Here is a 17,962-nt window from a genome sequence, read left to right on the forward strand (position 1 = left end):
GAAAGAAGTATTGACACAGTTAACATTATTTTTCCCCTAGCCCCTACCAAAAAGGCAAAGAGATGATTACTCTGCTAAACAATTCTTTCAAACAAATGTAGGGGTTTTCAGGGACCCATTGACAGTGCTCTCCATCCATCAATAGGAAATGCACTTGTGGGAGTGATACAGATGATGTACTTTTCCCCTCTCTTTCCCTCCCCAAAATGGAATAGTTCAGCTCTAATACACATTTCACCCAATCCTGTATCAGGGATCTTTTATAATCACAGTCTGACCACAATAAATCATGACAATCTATTCTGAAGTTATTCCTTTTATTTGGCAAAGTTACCAGACAAGCATTTTTTCAACAATATCACAAATCTATAAGAACTTTTTCTTGGTTCAAGTACAACTGGTTCCACTACAGTTCTGTGGGCTGAGGTAAATGATGAGTCCTAGGCAGGATCAGCAGACACTGCTGCAGGAAAGACAGGTTCAATCTGACAGGGCATTGGGTGGGTTGATTGGGTTTTTGCACACCTCTTGAGCTTGGCTTCCACATGCTCCTGCAGAGACTCAAAAGATGCTTCTCCCCCATTCTGAGCAGCCTTAAACAAGGGATTCTCATGAGCCAGTGAAGATATAGTATCTTATTTAAGAAGTTTTGAAGATGTTCTTTAAGTGTTTTTGCTGACTTCTTGTAGATCATTTGCCACAATGGAGCTCAGATTAGAGTTAGCATTTCAGCAGTTTGGTGTCAAGCGTGCAGAATACATGGTCAACCCAAAGACATTTGAGAGTGATCAGTGCCTGGATGCCGGGAACATTGGTCTGGGAAAAGATACTGACATTGGCTCGCATATATTGCCAGTAGATTTTGTGCAGGCAGTGCATGTTGTACTTTTCCATTCCTTTAAGGTATCTACAATAAGTTGCCCACATTTCTGGTGCATACAGGAAGATGGGGATCACTGCTGCTTACAGCAAGGGTACAGGCCCTTTGGCCCAACGAGTCCATGCCAACCATGGTACCCAACCATCTGGTCCCAATTTGCTGCATTCAGCCATATCCTTCTCAGCCCTGCCCCTGCATGTATCTTTCCAAGTGCTTCCTAAATGATACTATTGTACCTGCCTCAACCACTTCCTCTGGCAGCTCGTTCCATATACTCACCATCCTCTGCATGAAAAAGTTGATCCTCAAGTCCCTTTTAAATCTTTACCCTTTCACCCAAAGTCTATGCCCCTTAGTTTTGGACTCCCCTACATAGGGGAAAAGACTGCTACCATCCACCTTATCTATGCCCCTCGTGATTTCATAAACCTCTAAGATCACCCCTCATTCTCCTACGCTCCAAGAAGTAAAGACCTAGCCTGGCCAATCTCTCCTTGTAACTCAGGCCCTCTAGTCCTGGCAACATCCTTGTAAATCTTTTCTGCATCTTTCCAGTTTAACTACATCTTTCCTATAACAAAACTGCACAGTACTCCAAGTGCAATCTCACCGATGACTTGTACAACTGCAACATAATGTCCCAACTCCTATACTCAATGCCCTGATTGATGAAGACCAGCATGCACAATGCCTTTTTCACCACCCTGCCTACCTGTGACGCCGCTTTCAACGAATTATACACTTATACTCTTAGGTCCCTGTTCCATTACACTCCCTGGTGCCCTACCATTCATACGTTGTCCTACGCTGGTTTGACTTTCCAAAATGCATCACCTCACACTTATCTGTATTGAAATCCATTTGCCACTCCTCAGCTGACTTCCTTAACCGATCAAGATCCCCCTGTAATCTATGATAACCTTCTTCACTATCAATACCACCACCTAATTTTGTGTCATCCGCAAACTTACCAATCAAGCCTTGTGCATTCGCATCCAAATCATTTATATAAATAACATGGGTCCCAACACCAGTCCCTGCGGCACACCATTAGTCACCGGCCTCCATTCTGAGAAACATTCTTCAAACACCACCCTGTGCTTCCTACCTCCGAGCCAATTTTGAATCCACCTTACTAGCTCTACCTGGATTCCATGGGACCCAACCTTCCAGACCAGCCTACCACGCGGGACCTTGTCGAAGGCCTTGCTAAGTAAACATGAACTTCTGGGAGTTTAAAGTCCTGGTCTTTGAATACTTGACTGAAAGGTTGCACTGGTGCAGAGGAGGCAGTAGTGATAGATGGCTTTAACTTTTACATGGTTGGGGTAGTGCCAAGGTTCTAGTAGATAGAAGTAGTTAAGGGCATTTGCATCAAAAAACAAATCCTAGTTGAAGAGATCTTCAAAGTGCTCCTTGCAGTGAGCACTGACTGCCTCAGTACCCTCAAGCTCACTTCTGTCCTTAGTGAGGGGGCAATGGGAGCGAAATCCTTGCATTGTAGACAGTCTTCAGGTACTTAGAGTCCATGCATGCTTTACTTGTCAGTGAATTACTGGAACTCTTGAATTCTCTCCAACCATGATTTGTTCTTTAGGTCAGGAGTTTTCTTTTAAATTAACTTTCAAATACCTGTAGATCTGCTTTCCCCCCTCCCCCAACCCCCTTGAGTGGTAATGGTGCTTCTAGTCCAAGGTTCTGATTTATTAACTCTTGAATCTCCTGGTTGTTCTCATCAAGTCAGAGTTAGCGGTTTCTGGTGGAGCAACTGAAAATCCCTTCACAGTTGCTTAATATGCTGTATTTCAGGGCAGGCCAGGCTTTATGAACATACTATTGCTCTTTGCCCATCTGATTGAATCACCACTAAAGAAATGCTAACATAGCAAGCTGCATTGTAGTGGGACTTGTTTCTGTTAAATCACATTTGTTTAATCAGAAAGATGGCAGAGAGTCAAATTAGTAGTGCTTTGGAATGACTATTCTGGGTGCTTACGTAATCACTACCAGTTTTCTATTTTTAAAAATCTGCTTTGATCATTTATCTGCATCAAGGCAAACTTATCTTGCTGAGACAGACAGCAAACCTAGTAGGACAAGACAACCCTCATGTTCAGAGAAGATACCCAAACAAAAATGTTACAACAGCTGCCTGTACTTTGCCAATTACTGCTAGCAGTCCTGAACAGAACTGCCGCACCAACTCATTTAAATGGGACCTCTTCACAAGCAACGTCATACAGAGAACTCCTGAATTTTTGGAGTGCCAAGTCCATACATTCATTCCATTTCTAGGCATCATGTGGAGTTATGTGGTAAAATTGGATGTTGCTGAGATTCCTCAGAATTTATGCTCAGATCCTGAATTCTGGGGAGATCTGTGACCCCAGTGATTTTAATGAATACAAGGCAAAAGGGAAAAATGTTTTAAAAAGTTTTAGTTTGAAGAGGATGATGGGCGGTGGTGTTCCCAAGAATCTGTTGAAAACCTACCTGGCTCACAATCAGGGAAGGAAATTGCCCAATCTGGACAATATTTTCAGAAACATACCAATGTATTGCATCTCAGCTGCCCTCTGAGGTGCCCTGGTCAACCACTCAACTGCACGATAATCAATATGTAGAAACAGAATAAGCTCTTCATTGGATGGACCACAGCGGTTCAAGGGGAGTTAGGAATGGGCAATAAATGCCTAACTGCTCTGAACCACTGCATATTGAAGGAGAGACCCTAAAAAAGCAGAAAATTAATACATTTTGTTTCATTGAAGAACCTATCGTAGTCATTTTAAAATGCTTTGGTATATCACCAAAGACTCTTGCAAATTTCTACAGATGTACACGGTGGAGAGCATTCTGACTGGTTACATCACCGCCTGGTATGGAGGCTCCAATGCACAGGATTGATAGAGGCTGCAGAGGGTTGTAGACTCAGCCAGCTCCATCACGGGTACAACCCTCCCCGCCATTGAGGACATCTTCAACGGTTGGTGACTCAAGGCAGCACCCATTGTGAAGGACCCTCACCACCCAGGACATGCCTTCTTCACATTACTACCATCGGGGAGGTGTTACAGGAGCCTGAAGACCCACACTCAACGTTTCAGAACAGCTTCTTCCCCTCCGCCATCAGATTTCATAACAGTCCATGAACACTACCTCATTATTCCTCTTTTGCACTATTTGTTTTTGTAACTTACAGTAATTTTTATGTCTGTGTTCATGCACTGTACTGCTGCTGCAAAACAACAAATTTCATGACATATGTCAGTGATAGTAAACCTGATTCTATGAGCTTTCAGTTGAGAGCTGTTTTTCTGTTGAGAGCTTGTTTTTCCAGCTGCAGCAGCCAGAGCAGCAGAACAGAGGAGCCAGCAGCTTTTTAAAAGTTGTTTCTGACTGGCTGAGTTGTCACACACTTAACCAATGAAAAGGTAGGTAGGATAGAGCTGAGTGACCATTGGGCCAGTGTAAGAGTGGGGATCTGAGGCTTTGGTAAGAAGGCACAAGTGAGTAGCAGGTAAGAAAAGGCAAGAATTTTATTTTCTTATTAATCTGTGACCTTTGACTTAGTGTAGAAAAAATGGCAGTTAGGGCAGTGGAATGCTCCTCCTGCATGATGTGGGAAATCAGGGAACCTCATGGTCTCTGTGACAACTACATCTATGGGAAGTGCACCCAGCTGCAGCTCCTGACAGACCAGGTCAAGGAACTGGATGTATTCAGGATCATCTGGGAAGCTGAGGATAGCATAGATGAGAGTTTTAGTGAAGTGGTCACACCTCAGGTGCAGGCTCCAGATAGATGGGTGACCACCAGAAGAAGGGGAGTAGGCAGACAGTGCAGGTTTGCCCTGTGGCCATTCCCCTCAGTAACAGGTATACCCCTTTGGATACTGTTGGGATGACCTTTCAGAGGCCAGCAGCAGTAGCCAGGTCAGTGGCACTGTGCCCAGTTCTGAGGCAAAGAAAGGAAGATAAACATATGAATATGAAGGGAATGGAGGGATACGGATGATACACAGGAGGAGGACATTTAGTATAAATTGGCATCAAGATCCGGCACAACATCATGGGCCAAATGTCCAGTGCTGTGTTCATTACTTCAAAAATTAGTTCTTTGGAAATGTGTTAACCTGAAAATCCTGGGTCTATAATTCTGCAAGAAAGCGGACCATCATAGAGTAGGTTAGGTTGCATAACGGTCAGTACAAAGAAATATTAGAATGTTAGATTAGTTAGGATTGACTTATGATCTGCCTGTGTGTCATCTATATCCTCTTATGATCTGCCTGTGTGTCATCTATATCCTCAAATTATCCATGGTTGTTCATCTCAGTTCTAAATAAGACATCTGCCCAGAGCACGGACACACTCAATAAGATGTTAAAGAAAATTTATGTGAAAGTGTTAAGGAAAATTCAAAAGAAAGACTGACTGCACTTGGGGCAAGGCATTTAAAGACAGGCTGACAGAACTTCACTGTTCAAAATTCAAACAATGCCAGAAAATGCATTTGAATTTGCCAGAAAATGCCAGAAAATCTTTGAACCTATGTAAAGGGGGCTAGAGAAAATAATCAAAAATTTTCAAATATTAGAATTTGTAAACTTAAGTACAGTGTACAAATATTTGTTTAGTTTGGCCACGTGGAAGCTTAACGCAGTATGAAAGTCCTAAGAAAGGTTTTAGAAACAAAGTAATGGTTTTAATTAATAGTTGCATAAGAATACAGAAATAACAAAATAGGATATACAGCATGTGGAGCCTGCTCCACCATTCAATATCATTGCTGATCATTTTCACCCATTTTCAATAATGATACCATTTATATCCATAAATTTATCAATCCTAGCATTGAATATACTTAATAATTGGGCATCCCTAATCTTCTAAAGGCACAAAATTTTGCCCAGAGGCCAGGCCCCTAATGTTTTGGACCATCCAGAGAAAAATAGGCTTAGTATTTTACCCTGCCATTCCTCTCAGAATGCCACGGTAGCCTTTGCGGTCATTTCCTTCTTTTAAACTCTGAGTATAAGGGAATCCTACTCAAATACTACTTACCCCTCATAACACTTAAGCAGAACAGGTTTAACCCCACCCCCAATCACAACCAAAGTGTTAATGTCATACTTTCTCAAATAATTTTATGTACGTTTGCCAGTAATAAGATGCATAGATACGGTAGACAGTCAGAATCTTTCAAAAATAAGAGGCTTAGGTTCAAGGTGAGAAAGGAGTTTTTAAAATAGGGGAACATAGGGGAATTTTTTTTTAAAAGCTGTAATTGATATCTGGAACACACTGCCGAAGGTCACTATGTTTAAGATGCACTTTGACAGGTACTTAAGTAGGTGTTTACTTTGATATTCTGTTTTCTATTTCCTGTTTAGTTATAAGTCACTGGTGCTTAAAAAATTCAGGTTACAATTCTTGTTAGCAACATTGTAAGCCTACAGTATTTCCAAATCCTTTAACTCAGTATTTGATAATAGTACAGTATAACTATCTGGGAGATTCATTTTTTTGCTACTTTGCAACAAACTTCACCATACAGGTGACACCCACATTACTACTTTATATAAATGTGAAGATATCTTCAAGTGCCAAGAGTTGGATCTTATGTCACATCATTTTCTTCTATTAGTTAGCTTTAGCAAAAATGTGAAATACAGAGAATACTTGCTTCCACATAATTCTGCTATACAGAAATATACTACTTTAATACAGTCAAAATCCATAACCTTTCCAATGCTCAACTCCCTTCTGAAGCTATTTTACTAATATTAACTCAGAATACATCACATTTTTCATCAATAAAACAAATTGCATAAATGAGCACAATTCCAAGGGATAGTTAAGCCATTTTATTCCAGCAACATTTGCGTATCATCAAAATCTTAGTAGTATACCACAGGTTTTTTGAATAAATGAAGTCTATTTACGTCACCTACTTTGCAATAGCAGCATCCAGACCCATCACTACACCATTCGTGGCAGAATGATCATCTTTCTTTTCAGATGGTTGCACATTGAACATTGGAGTAGCCATGGCAATAGCAAGACGAGCTCTTTTCTCATCTTTTTCAAGTACTCTCTTCATTCCACCATTCAGAAAATATTCTTGACAAACACTACAAAAGGAAAAGTAACTGATCAGTCTTCAGTATTTTGTGTACCTTCACATACAATATAAAAAAATGTTCAAACTTTTTAAATCGAGGCTCACTAATATTTTTGCATTTGCAGATTACTTCAGACCCTCCTGTCAAAGGATTGTATTCTCATGTTTATTTTGATTTTTCATGTTCATGCAACTCCAAGCATTGGTACTTTCTTCTTTCACTGAAGGGTGAGATTAATAAAAATGTTGTCCTGGGATCCGTAATGGCTGTGAAATTTCACTGTTATTTAGTACTGGTTTTAAATACTTACTTAGTACTGGTTTTAAACATAGCTTTTATTTGATTTACTGAGAGAAAGTAAACTTGTAAACATGACAATGAAAACAATAAAAAAAGGAGCAAAAACACAAAATAGGAGATATGTCACACAAACTTGCAAGTAATTTTCAATATTCCATTGTCCTAAATCTGCAGCTTCAATTCTAGTTCATAAAAACAGTATCTCTCTTCAGTATCCTGGATTATGTGCTCACTACATAATAAATGATGCTCTTCGGTCATTAAGCTCATTGTTGCAGTGGTACTTTGCTGTTATAAGACTGACATTTCTGCAGAACACTTTCAAGGGATACCTACAGTAGGTGGACATAACAAGCAACATCTTCTCCAACTATTCAGACTGAAGCAAGCTTATTGTGACCTGCAGAATATAAGTGAGGAGAAGGGAATAAAAGCACACAATGTTACATTGAAGTAAATATTGTAAAATACAGAAAAGGAAAAAGATGGGATTGGGGAGACAAGTTATAAAATCTTCAAAATCTAAAATCTCCAACAGAAATCAATGTCTGAAGAAATGAACACACATATCAAATTTTCATTCCTGAGAAGGCAGCAAATCTCTGGAGTTCTCTATTCCAGACAGCCGAGGAGGCTAGCTCATTTGAAGTACTTAAAATGGAGGAAAATAAATTTTTGAAAGATCAGGGGATTGAGGGCTATGGGAATCTGGTTCAGAGGGGTTGTTAAGGCCTGGGGTAGATGAGCCATGATCTCATTTAATGGCAGAACAGGCTCGAAGGGCCAGGTAGTCTATTCGTGTTCTCGTGTGTTTGCTATCAAATCACAGATCATGTTGTAAAAGATTCACTGATACATTAATAGACAATACTACTTTTACCAGTATCTTCAATGGGTAAAACTACAACTTTAATCCCTCATTTTAATGCCAAGTCTTTTGTTGAGGTATCTGTGTAACAAAACATGGAAGCTCAGCCAGAAAATTTGTGACTTCTGTATTTAACTGCGTGCATGTAAATGCAGGAGTTTGCTGTCCAATTCACTTAATACAGCTAGCACAGAAAGGTTCACCATTACTTCTGCAAAATCAAGTGTTAAATTAGTGCTTCATGCATACAAAAATATTACAATTGGTCCCTCTCTGCCTTTCAACTACCTTATCAATGCTTTTTTCTCAATGGATGTCTATTACATTCTTATCCTCTCTCACACACATACATTCAAACATTAAATGGGAAAGACCAAGAGAATTTTGTGTTTTTTAAAAAAATCTGATGTTTCCAACGTACTTTCCGCAAACAAAAAAGGTAGAAGTACAATGACAGAATGAAGAGAGAAACCTTCGGAAAAGCCCAAAGTACACATTGATACATATGGGGCCAGGTTGTCCTCAAATGCAGGCAATTCCATAAGGATATAATGGAGTGTAATCTGAATTCCACCCCCCCCCCCCCCACGTCATACAGAGCTGAAAAATGTGAATAAATGAACCAATGAGTACAAAGTATTGTGCCAAATTTGCACTAATATTAGAGATACATTGACAATTGAAGGAAGGTATACTTAGCTTTATTCAAATTCTTAATTGCCAGTGTACACACATTCATACCTTTTGCCGTATAATCCCCATCAAGTAATGAAGTGATCAGTCTCAGTTTGACTTTGCTTCCCTTTGCTCTTAAAGTCCCAGGCTCAGGGTTTCTCCTCGCGAGTGTCTGTCCTGGTCCCAAGCTCTCATGTTGTTCCAGGGTTTGGTGAGGAGTTAAATCCATCTCTTTTCTATTCCTTTTGTTCTCCTCCAATGAGACAGTACCACATTAATTGTCAGTCCAGGTCAGACCCCTTATGGCCAACTTCATCTCATCACAGATGGACAATTAGTTGCCACAGTATCACCTCCATTTTCGACTTTACTAATTGTGTAGTATTCTAATTACTGGCAGTGAATCAAATCAGGTACAGTGGAGCATGGAATTGATTGCTCCTGACAGTTTACACAAGGTCCCCATTATCCCATAGTACATAAGTAATGGTTAACTCTTCTGTCTTCCATTAATGTCATTAGATAGTGGAGCACTTGTTCCTTATCTCACTGCAAGCAGCTGGCCATTGTCTTGCTTCCAATTTATTAGGTCTTTGAGACCTTGGGTCTTTGCAAAATGAGCCAACTTCTCTGAGAAAACATTGCAATTGGAATTTGCGCCAGTCTGGCTCCAGCCTGTAGTTATGTTTGTTTCACAAAGTCTTTTTGCCACTGATGGCTTCTCAAAACAGTTCCCGATTCAGAATCCTGGAGATTCACTCTTTCGATTAAGTTGTTATCAATCTCCTTGTTTTCTTAAGGAATGCAGACATCTTCACAGACCATTAATCATCCTCCTGTTTGTTAAGGCTGAACACTATGCATTGTTCTACTCTGTGATGGCTATTGTAACTCTCCAATGACCACAGAAGATGGGATGATGGGGGGTGGGAGGGAGAAAAGAAGAGGTAGAACACCACAGAAGTGGGAAGAACAAGTTGGGGGCCAAGGAACTGAAGATGGGAGGAAGAACAGACTAAGTAAGGGGGCTGAAATACAAGGAAGGGAGCAGAGAAGAGGAAATGGTGGCAGATGGAAGAAGGAGGGATAGAACTAGAGGTGCAAATGGGGTTTGAAACTACATAGAAGGATGCACAGTTCCTGGTCAGCCCTGGTGCAAAAGGAGGTGTGACTGGGTATTGGTTGGAAGAATTTGTTTGGTCGCTCGTTGCAAACAAAACTGGTAAATGCACTCCACCTTCACCAAGTTTATTTGCAGGCTGCTTTTATCTGCTGTTCCCTAGCATCTGCTCAGTAAGGTGGAGGCAGCCTGGACAAAAACATGCTCAGAAGTGATTCAGAGGCAAGGGTACCAGATTTTGTCTGTTACATTGCAAACCACAACACCAGAAATATATTGCATTGATGGCTCAGTGTTTCAGTAGACCTGAACATATACATTTTTGTCAAAATTAACATTTAAAGTTTCTAATGCTGAATCTTAAACAGAAGCCACTTAAGAGATCAAGTCTTTTCAATTATCCACAAGGACAAAATGGGAATTACAAAGTGGCTGATATTAAATCTTACATAGAACAGAAAGTACAATGAAGTCACTGGGGCTAGACCAACTTTATTTAATAACTGAAGAGGTAGCAGACAATGGTAATGCAGTACGTATAACTTATTCAAGGTCTTTTGACAGTCTAGTTAAGGTACCCTATAATAGACCAATTAATGTCAGAAAAGGTGGAGTCAGGGATAAAGCAGTACAACAGATTCCTTCAGGGCAGAAAGTGGAAGTAAAGGGAAATGATTCACAGTGCAAGCTGGAAAGTGATGTCCCACAAGGATCTGTGCTGTGACCACTGCTGTTAATTTCTAAAGGGGAGGCTGGGTAAGCATATGGAAAAGGGGGAAAAAAAAGGTTACACTGATAGATTTAAGATTATTCAAGACAAACAGATCTGTGTGCAACAAAATGTTTGCAAAGGCTGGATACTTCAAATGGCTTGTTTGTCCAGCACAGTTATGTCCAGATTTCTTTGCTCTTATATCCTGAAGCAAATCCAATTAAAGGCCAAGATATCACTTGCTTGCCCACCCTAACTTGTCAAGTTAACATTCCATGTTAAATGCTCAAAGCCCTTTGAACATTTACTAAATATGTACCATTTTTAAAAAGTTCTGCCACAAAAATGAATAGTTTTACTGATATTTTACATTCTTCACAGATGTTAATCATTTCTTTCAATACCACTGATCAATGGGGTGGGGTGGGGGAAGCACTAAAATTTTAAGTTCTATACAATTTTGAGTCAAGCCAAAAAGTTACCTTTTTTTGCTTCTTGTGAGAAAATGAGATATTCTTATGGAACATGAAACTTCTTATCCATTAGAAACAAAATAACAGGCAAGTGATCTTTTAGTAGTATCAAACTTTTCAATAAATTGAAATCAAGGTTTAGCTAACATTCCCTGCATTTTCATGACATCTGACAGAAAATGGAACTCTTCATCAAGCATTATTCAAAGGAAAATTGCAAATGTTCTTGACAGCTGCACGTGTTCTTTACTGTGAAGGATAGTTTGTAAATAAAAATGCAGAGAGTAGTCTTTAACTTATGATAACAAATCTGACCCACTAAGATATAGGGGTATGTATAATTTTATATTTCTGGTCTAAATATGTTACCATGTCCTACCATTTAACTAATTAGTCACACTGAGTGAAGCTGGCACTGGAAGTCAAGCAATGAAGAGCTTCCGCTATTAACTGTGAGAAAGGAAAAGAGGTAGGGCAAGGCAGCAGTGGAAATGAGTGAGTAACAGTTATCAAAGGGTGAAAGGAACAGGGAATAAAAAATATGTTGGAATAGGAGATTGGCCGGTGGGGGGGGGGGGGGGGGGGGGGTGGTATGGGAAGAGGGTTGGTAGGAAAGACAGAACAAGACCAACAAAAATGCGAAGGAGAAATGAGTAACGAGAGGAAAGATGCACACAAATAAAGCATATACATAAAACTGTTAGATCAATGTATAAGACATGCCAACAATACTCATTTCTTTAAAATAATTTTAAAATATATACACGTTATGATGGCCAGTATCTGGTAGACATCACTTACCACAAAAAAAACTAACACTGTTGCCCAAAAATTAAGTTTGGGATATTGAGGGTTAAAATATTAGTGTATTTAATAATGCTAGTGCACTTGGCTACAGATATCTGTACATTACAACAAGTGAACTTCAAACATCATTCAATCTTTTTGATCTAATAAGATTCATTCAGAGTCAATAAACAGGTGAACAGGAATAGTCCAGGAAGCAGAACTTGTGACATTAGTAATTTAGATATAAATCTCTAAAGCAAAATTTTATGTAATATTTGTGACAGTATTATATCCATTTTAGGAGTCCTGGGCTTTATTCACTTATCCCCAGATTTTCTTGAACTCCAAGTTGGAATACCAGAGATGGTAATTTCGCTGAACAGCTTGGAAATGTTTTAAATCAATGAGATAAGGTTAAGAGGGGACCCAAAAAGACTAAATTATGAAGAGGGCTTGAGAGAGTAAATGGTAAAACTCTTTTGCTGCTGGTTATCAAATTTGTGACAAGGGGTGTAAAATGAGGGTTATTAGAAACAGAATGGAGGAAAATTATTCAAATAGGAAAATATTCAAGGAAAAAGGAATATTATACAAAAGAGTAGTGCAGGGACAGTGAACCAAATTACTTGCAATTTTAAATTAGTCCACAGGACATGTGCAATGCTGTTTCCTGTTATCCTTCAGGTGCTGGTGATAAGTTAACATCTTGAATCATTGCAGTCCCAGTTGTGAAGATACTTCTAAGATGGGTAATTTGGATCCAGCAATTTATTTCCAAGTCAACATTACTTGAGTGATATGGGGGTGAAGTCTTGAGTTCTGTCATTTCCATGCTTATGCTTCCAGGTTGTAGAGGTTGTGGGTTTCAGGAGGTGTCAAAGAAGCTTGCAAGTTGCTGCACTGAATCTTCCAAGTAATTCTCACTGTAGCCACGATGCACTGGCAGTGGCAGAATGAATGTTTAGAGTGATGGATTAGACACTAGTCAAGCATGCTTTGTCCTGGTTTTTGTTCAGCCTTCTGAATGTTGTTTGGTGCTCCACTTATCCTGACGTGTCTCTTTGGGGAATACCATTTTTTTTTCCCCATGTGATCTTATGTGCAAATGCCATCAATTCCCTAGCAAGAGATGTGCTCTGATCAGCATTTATTCCTCTAAAATAAATAAGATCCACTGATCATGTAACTCTTTCATTTATGGAGAACATTACTGACCGATTGATTTTTGTGTTTCATAGAAACATAGAAATAGAAAAAACCTACAGCACAATTCAGGCCCTTCGACCCACAAAGCTGTGCCGAACATGTCTCTACCCTAGAAATTACTAGGCTTACCCACAGCCCTCTATTTTTTCTCATCTCCATGTACCTATCTGACAGTCTCTTAGAAGACCCTATTGTATCCACCTCCACCACCGTTGCCGGCAGCTCATTCCACACACTCACCTCTGAGTAAAAAAAAACTTACCCGACATCTCCTCTATACCTACTCCCCAGCACCTTAAACTTATGTCCTCTTGTGGCCACCATTTCAGCCCTGGGGAAAAGCCTCTGACTATCCACCCAATCAATGCCTCTCATCATCTTATATACCTCTATCAGGTCCCCCCATCATCCTCTGTCGCTCCAAGGAGAAAAGGAGTTCCCTTAACCTGCTTTCATAAGGCATGCTCTGCATTCCAGGCAGCATCCTTGTAAATCTCCTCTGCACCCTTTCTATAGCTTCCACATCCTTCCTGCAGTGAGGCGACCAGAACTGAGCACAGTATGCCAAGTACTGTGCTCCTTACAAAAAAGATACAGTGACTACTTCTCAAAGGCTAATTCATTAGTGTTCTGAGACTGCAAAAAGTAAAAAATATAAAATTGTTTATTCTGCATTTTGTGTTACCCATACCTGAACACCCAGATCAAGAGTACAATGCTTAGTCCAAATGAGCATCAATATTAAATCAGTTTAATCAGATTACAATAAGACTTTTCCAAAATGTAATATTCTTAAAATGCTTGCAAAACATTTCAAACACAGCATCAAGGAGTACCTGACCATGTTTTGTGATGAAAAATCTGAATCTTGCCCTTTAGTTCTCTCATCAGCCAGTAGACATTTATTTCATCTTGCTGATAAACCCACAAAGCCTTGGAGAAGAAATGATGCAATTTGATAATGTAAACAGTTTGAGTATGAATGAAGTTACTTTTCAGAAGATGTGATTAATGCACGAAGTTTCAAGGAAAGCTGCACATTGCTAGATTTCATCAGATTTTTGAAAATTGACCATAATACTCTCAGGTAAAGTTGACTGACAACTTGATAAATATCCATCTGACAGAAATTAATAATTAAATGTCTGCAAAGATTTAATTCAAGACAGACTTAAGAAGCCAAACCATGCTGTTCACTACCATTCACAGAAAGAAAATAAGGCTCAAGGAAATCAGAAGAATCAATGGAGACAAAGAAGAACTGTAAAAGTTCCCAAGTGGTAGGGAATTTACAAAAACAGAAAAGTTTTCAAAATTGTGAAGAATTTTTGAAGCTAGCCATGAAAATGCAAGTAAAAGAGTTTATTTATAATGACCTGGACGAAAATGTGGATACGTGGATTAGTAAATTCACAGATGATACAAAGAATGGTGGTGTTGTGGATGGTGTAGAAGATTGCCAAAGGATACAGCAGGATATAGATCTGTTGCAGATATGGGGAGAGAAATGGGGGATGGAGTTTAATCTGGCCAAATGTGAGGTGTTACATTTGATCTCCCAAAATGCAAAGGGACAGTGCACTGTTAACAGCAAGACCTTTAACAGTGTTGATGTAGAGGGGGATCTTGGGGTCCAAGTCCATACCTTCCTGAAAGTGGCTGCACAGGTTAATAGGGTGGTAAAGAAGGTGTATGGCATGCTTGCCCTCATAAGTTGAGGCTCTAAATTCAAGAGTCAGGAAGTTATGTTCCAGCTTTGTAAAACTCTGGTAAAGCCGAATCTGTGAATATTGCATTCAATTATGGTCACCCCATTACAGGAAGGATGTGGAGGCTTTGCATTAGTTTAGTTAGGCATTTAATTGCTGATTTAATTAGCTGCATGGCATTGTGGGCCAAAGAGCCTGTTCCTATGCTGTAATGTGTTCTATGTTCATTTAGGTTTGGGCTGATCAATCTTAGAAACTGTTCCAATGTGAGAATTATAATTGGAAAGAAAAGAATAAGAGGATAAAGGATACAAATTCAAACCCTGTTTTCTTTTTTCAGTTTTGTTTTCGTATTTATTAATGTTTGGCAAAAATCAGTTATTTTTGGTTAAAAAAAATCATTCAGGCAAAATGCCTCAAACTGCGTTTTCCTCAGTAAATTCCAACTAAATAAGGCAAGAAACAATACTTGTACCTTTGAAGTTATTCATAACTGCTTGCCTTTTTAAAATAAATCCACTGTTGCTTCCTTCCTCCAATCCAAGCTCCCAAACATGTCACTTGCTGTCATATTCTATTGCATATTCACAAAGCTATGCAATTGGTCTAAACACAATATCCACATTTTAAAAGCCATATTCTTAAAGTAAAATGCATGGTTGACATTACAAAATATTATAGAGTTATATCAGTGTTAATGAAAATATAGAATGAAAATTTAAGTAGGGTTGCTAATTATCAGTATAAATAATTTAAAAAAAAATCAGGTCCCAAATACACATTGTGGTATGAGACATGTACCTGTTACCTCAGTAAAGCCAACAATAGCCATGAAATTGCTACTGCCCACAATATATTTTGGGAGGAAAAACGAGGACAATTTTCAAAATCAAAGCTATATGCATAGGTTTTAAAAGCATTTCACTGCCAGAAGACACATTAAGATAGAACACTTAACATTTTTTTTGTAAATTGCAGATGCGTACATCTTCCCCATCAAAAAGGAAAAACATACAGGAACAAAGCTTAGGATGGTTGTAAAACATAAAAAAAGAAACCACTGGAAATACTTCGACAGTCAGGTGGCATCAGTTGAGTTGGAAAAAAAAGTCTGTGCTTCTGATTAATAACCTGAATGTGGATATCAGCAAATTGAAAAAGGCGAGCCTACTGAGGTTGCTCTTCTGGCTTACTAGGTACAATCTGTTGTCATTATGGATATTAATTAATTTGAATAATACCAGTGGCTATTAGACGAGATTGTGAAACTTTTGAAAATGTTCAGCTAAAATATATCCTCAAACAACTATTAAATGATACATTATAGATGGCGTTATATACATATTATACATTATATATCCAGAATCAGTTATCAGTCACAATGCATTTTCCAGAAGAGGAGCATGTCAGTTATAGTTGAACAGCAATGAAGGCAAGGTGGTGTACCTCCTATCAAAATACAGGACAAAATAGAATTGTTTACCAACTGACTGCATGCACAGCAAATGCATAGCCAGTATGCAAATATCATACACCAACACAAATCTAAGTCCATTGGGCTTGCACCTACTATAGCATCATTCCCACTTCCCCCCCACCCCCACTCTACCCAATGCAAACTTTGACAATGCACAACTTTGCAAGTGTGTACTGCCTAAAATTCTCAAATTGCAATTTTGCAGCCAAACTACAGGAAATATAGTTTAAAAGTGGAGATTTCAATAAACATGCATATCACATTAATACGCTGGCAATAATTATTAGTTCTGTCCCCCTCATCTTTGAGGATTCTGACATTGCATGGCACAAGAATTGCAGGCAATGAGTCCCAGTGGAGACTTGTTTCCCGCCCCCTTTCCCTTTTTAGGCATATTTATTTGAAACCCAGATTGAATCTTATTGAACCCTATTCTTTTAAACTTGCCCAAGACATGTTTAATGATAGTTCATTTGAATTTCTATTCTCAAGCAAAAAAAATCATTTAAACAGCAAAATTTAAAATGCAAATATTCTTTACACCCAAATCTTTCTAACCTGAAAATCCCCAAATGAGCAGATGTTCACCAGCTTCAGCTATCAGCCCTCCTTTGCCCCCCACCCCCCCCAGTACTGATTATGTACTCTCACTGTTGATGCTTTACCTAAGTGAAATTGGAATAACAGCTCTAAGCCAGAATAAAGCAACCAAAACCAATAACAAGTAGCTCTAACAGGTGATGTCATGCAAATCACTAACCAGAATCTAACAGAGATGCAGAGTAAATATATATGATGCATTTGTAACAACAATCTGTGACAAAAACATACAATCTCCATGCGATGAGTTTGATCAGTTTACTCTTTACCATCATGGGGCATTTGAGAAAAATGACAAAAATGATTGTGACTCACTGGTCAATGTTAGAGGTTTACCAGTCAGTACTTTTTTTTGAAGGCAGTGGCTCACCCTGCTAATTCAATGTCACATTTGCATTTAAATTATTTGTTTGAATTAAGCTATTGGTACAAAATGGCACTGGAGTATTTTGTGAGCAATTCAAATTGGTCAGCAAATTGAACTAAGTGACTTTAAATTAACTTAAGTAGACTGCATAATAAAAAGAGTCAGACAAACCATAGGAAAGCAACTTCAATATTGCAGTGGGTACAGGGCTTCAGAAGAGTCTGCTGCACAGCTGTTGCACTCATTGTGATAATTAAAGGCAAAATGCATTACACCTTGGTAATCTTTTTGCAATTTCAATGATGCTTTAAATTATAATGTGCTAAATGTTTAATTCAATTTGAAAAAGCAAGACGTGCAATTTGTAAAGTTTGGTATACACTTCATGTGGAAAAGTTTCATTCCTTGAACATACAATATCAATTTCTCACAGAAATAATTTCCAAAGAATTAGACTACGCATTTATCACATCATCCAAAATCCCAACAGTACCAAATATGGTAATAGCATTGGATGTGCAACCATTTTAGCACACTCCTTTCACAGGTCTTCATTAAGTCTGTATTTACTGCTTTCATGTAATGGAAGAATCTTCATCCCACAGATTGCCCATACATATACATGAAGTTCCATGAACACTATTGGAGTCATTAATTAT

At 38.8% G+C, this 17,962-nt stretch overlaps 1 protein-coding gene across 1 annotated transcript in view; it reads right to left on the reverse strand.

The window, feature by feature from the left end:
* bmt2 (base methyltransferase of 25S rRNA 2 homolog) overlaps positions 1-17,962 on the reverse strand; it is a 58,130-nt gene that overhangs the window by 16,518 nt on the left and 23,650 nt on the right. The window contains exon 3 of the mRNA XM_052030798.1: positions 6,837-7,016. Within this exon, the coding sequence (XP_051886758.1) occupies positions 6,837-7,016 (180 nt within the window). The remainder of the gene's footprint in view (positions 1-6,836; positions 7,017-17,962) is intronic.

This window comes from Pristis pectinata, chromosome 15 (assembly GCF_009764475.1).
Source record: "Pristis pectinata isolate sPriPec2 chromosome 15, sPriPec2.1.pri, whole genome shotgun sequence".
Taxonomy (NCBI): domain Eukaryota; kingdom Metazoa; phylum Chordata; class Chondrichthyes; order Rhinopristiformes; family Pristidae; genus Pristis; species Pristis pectinata.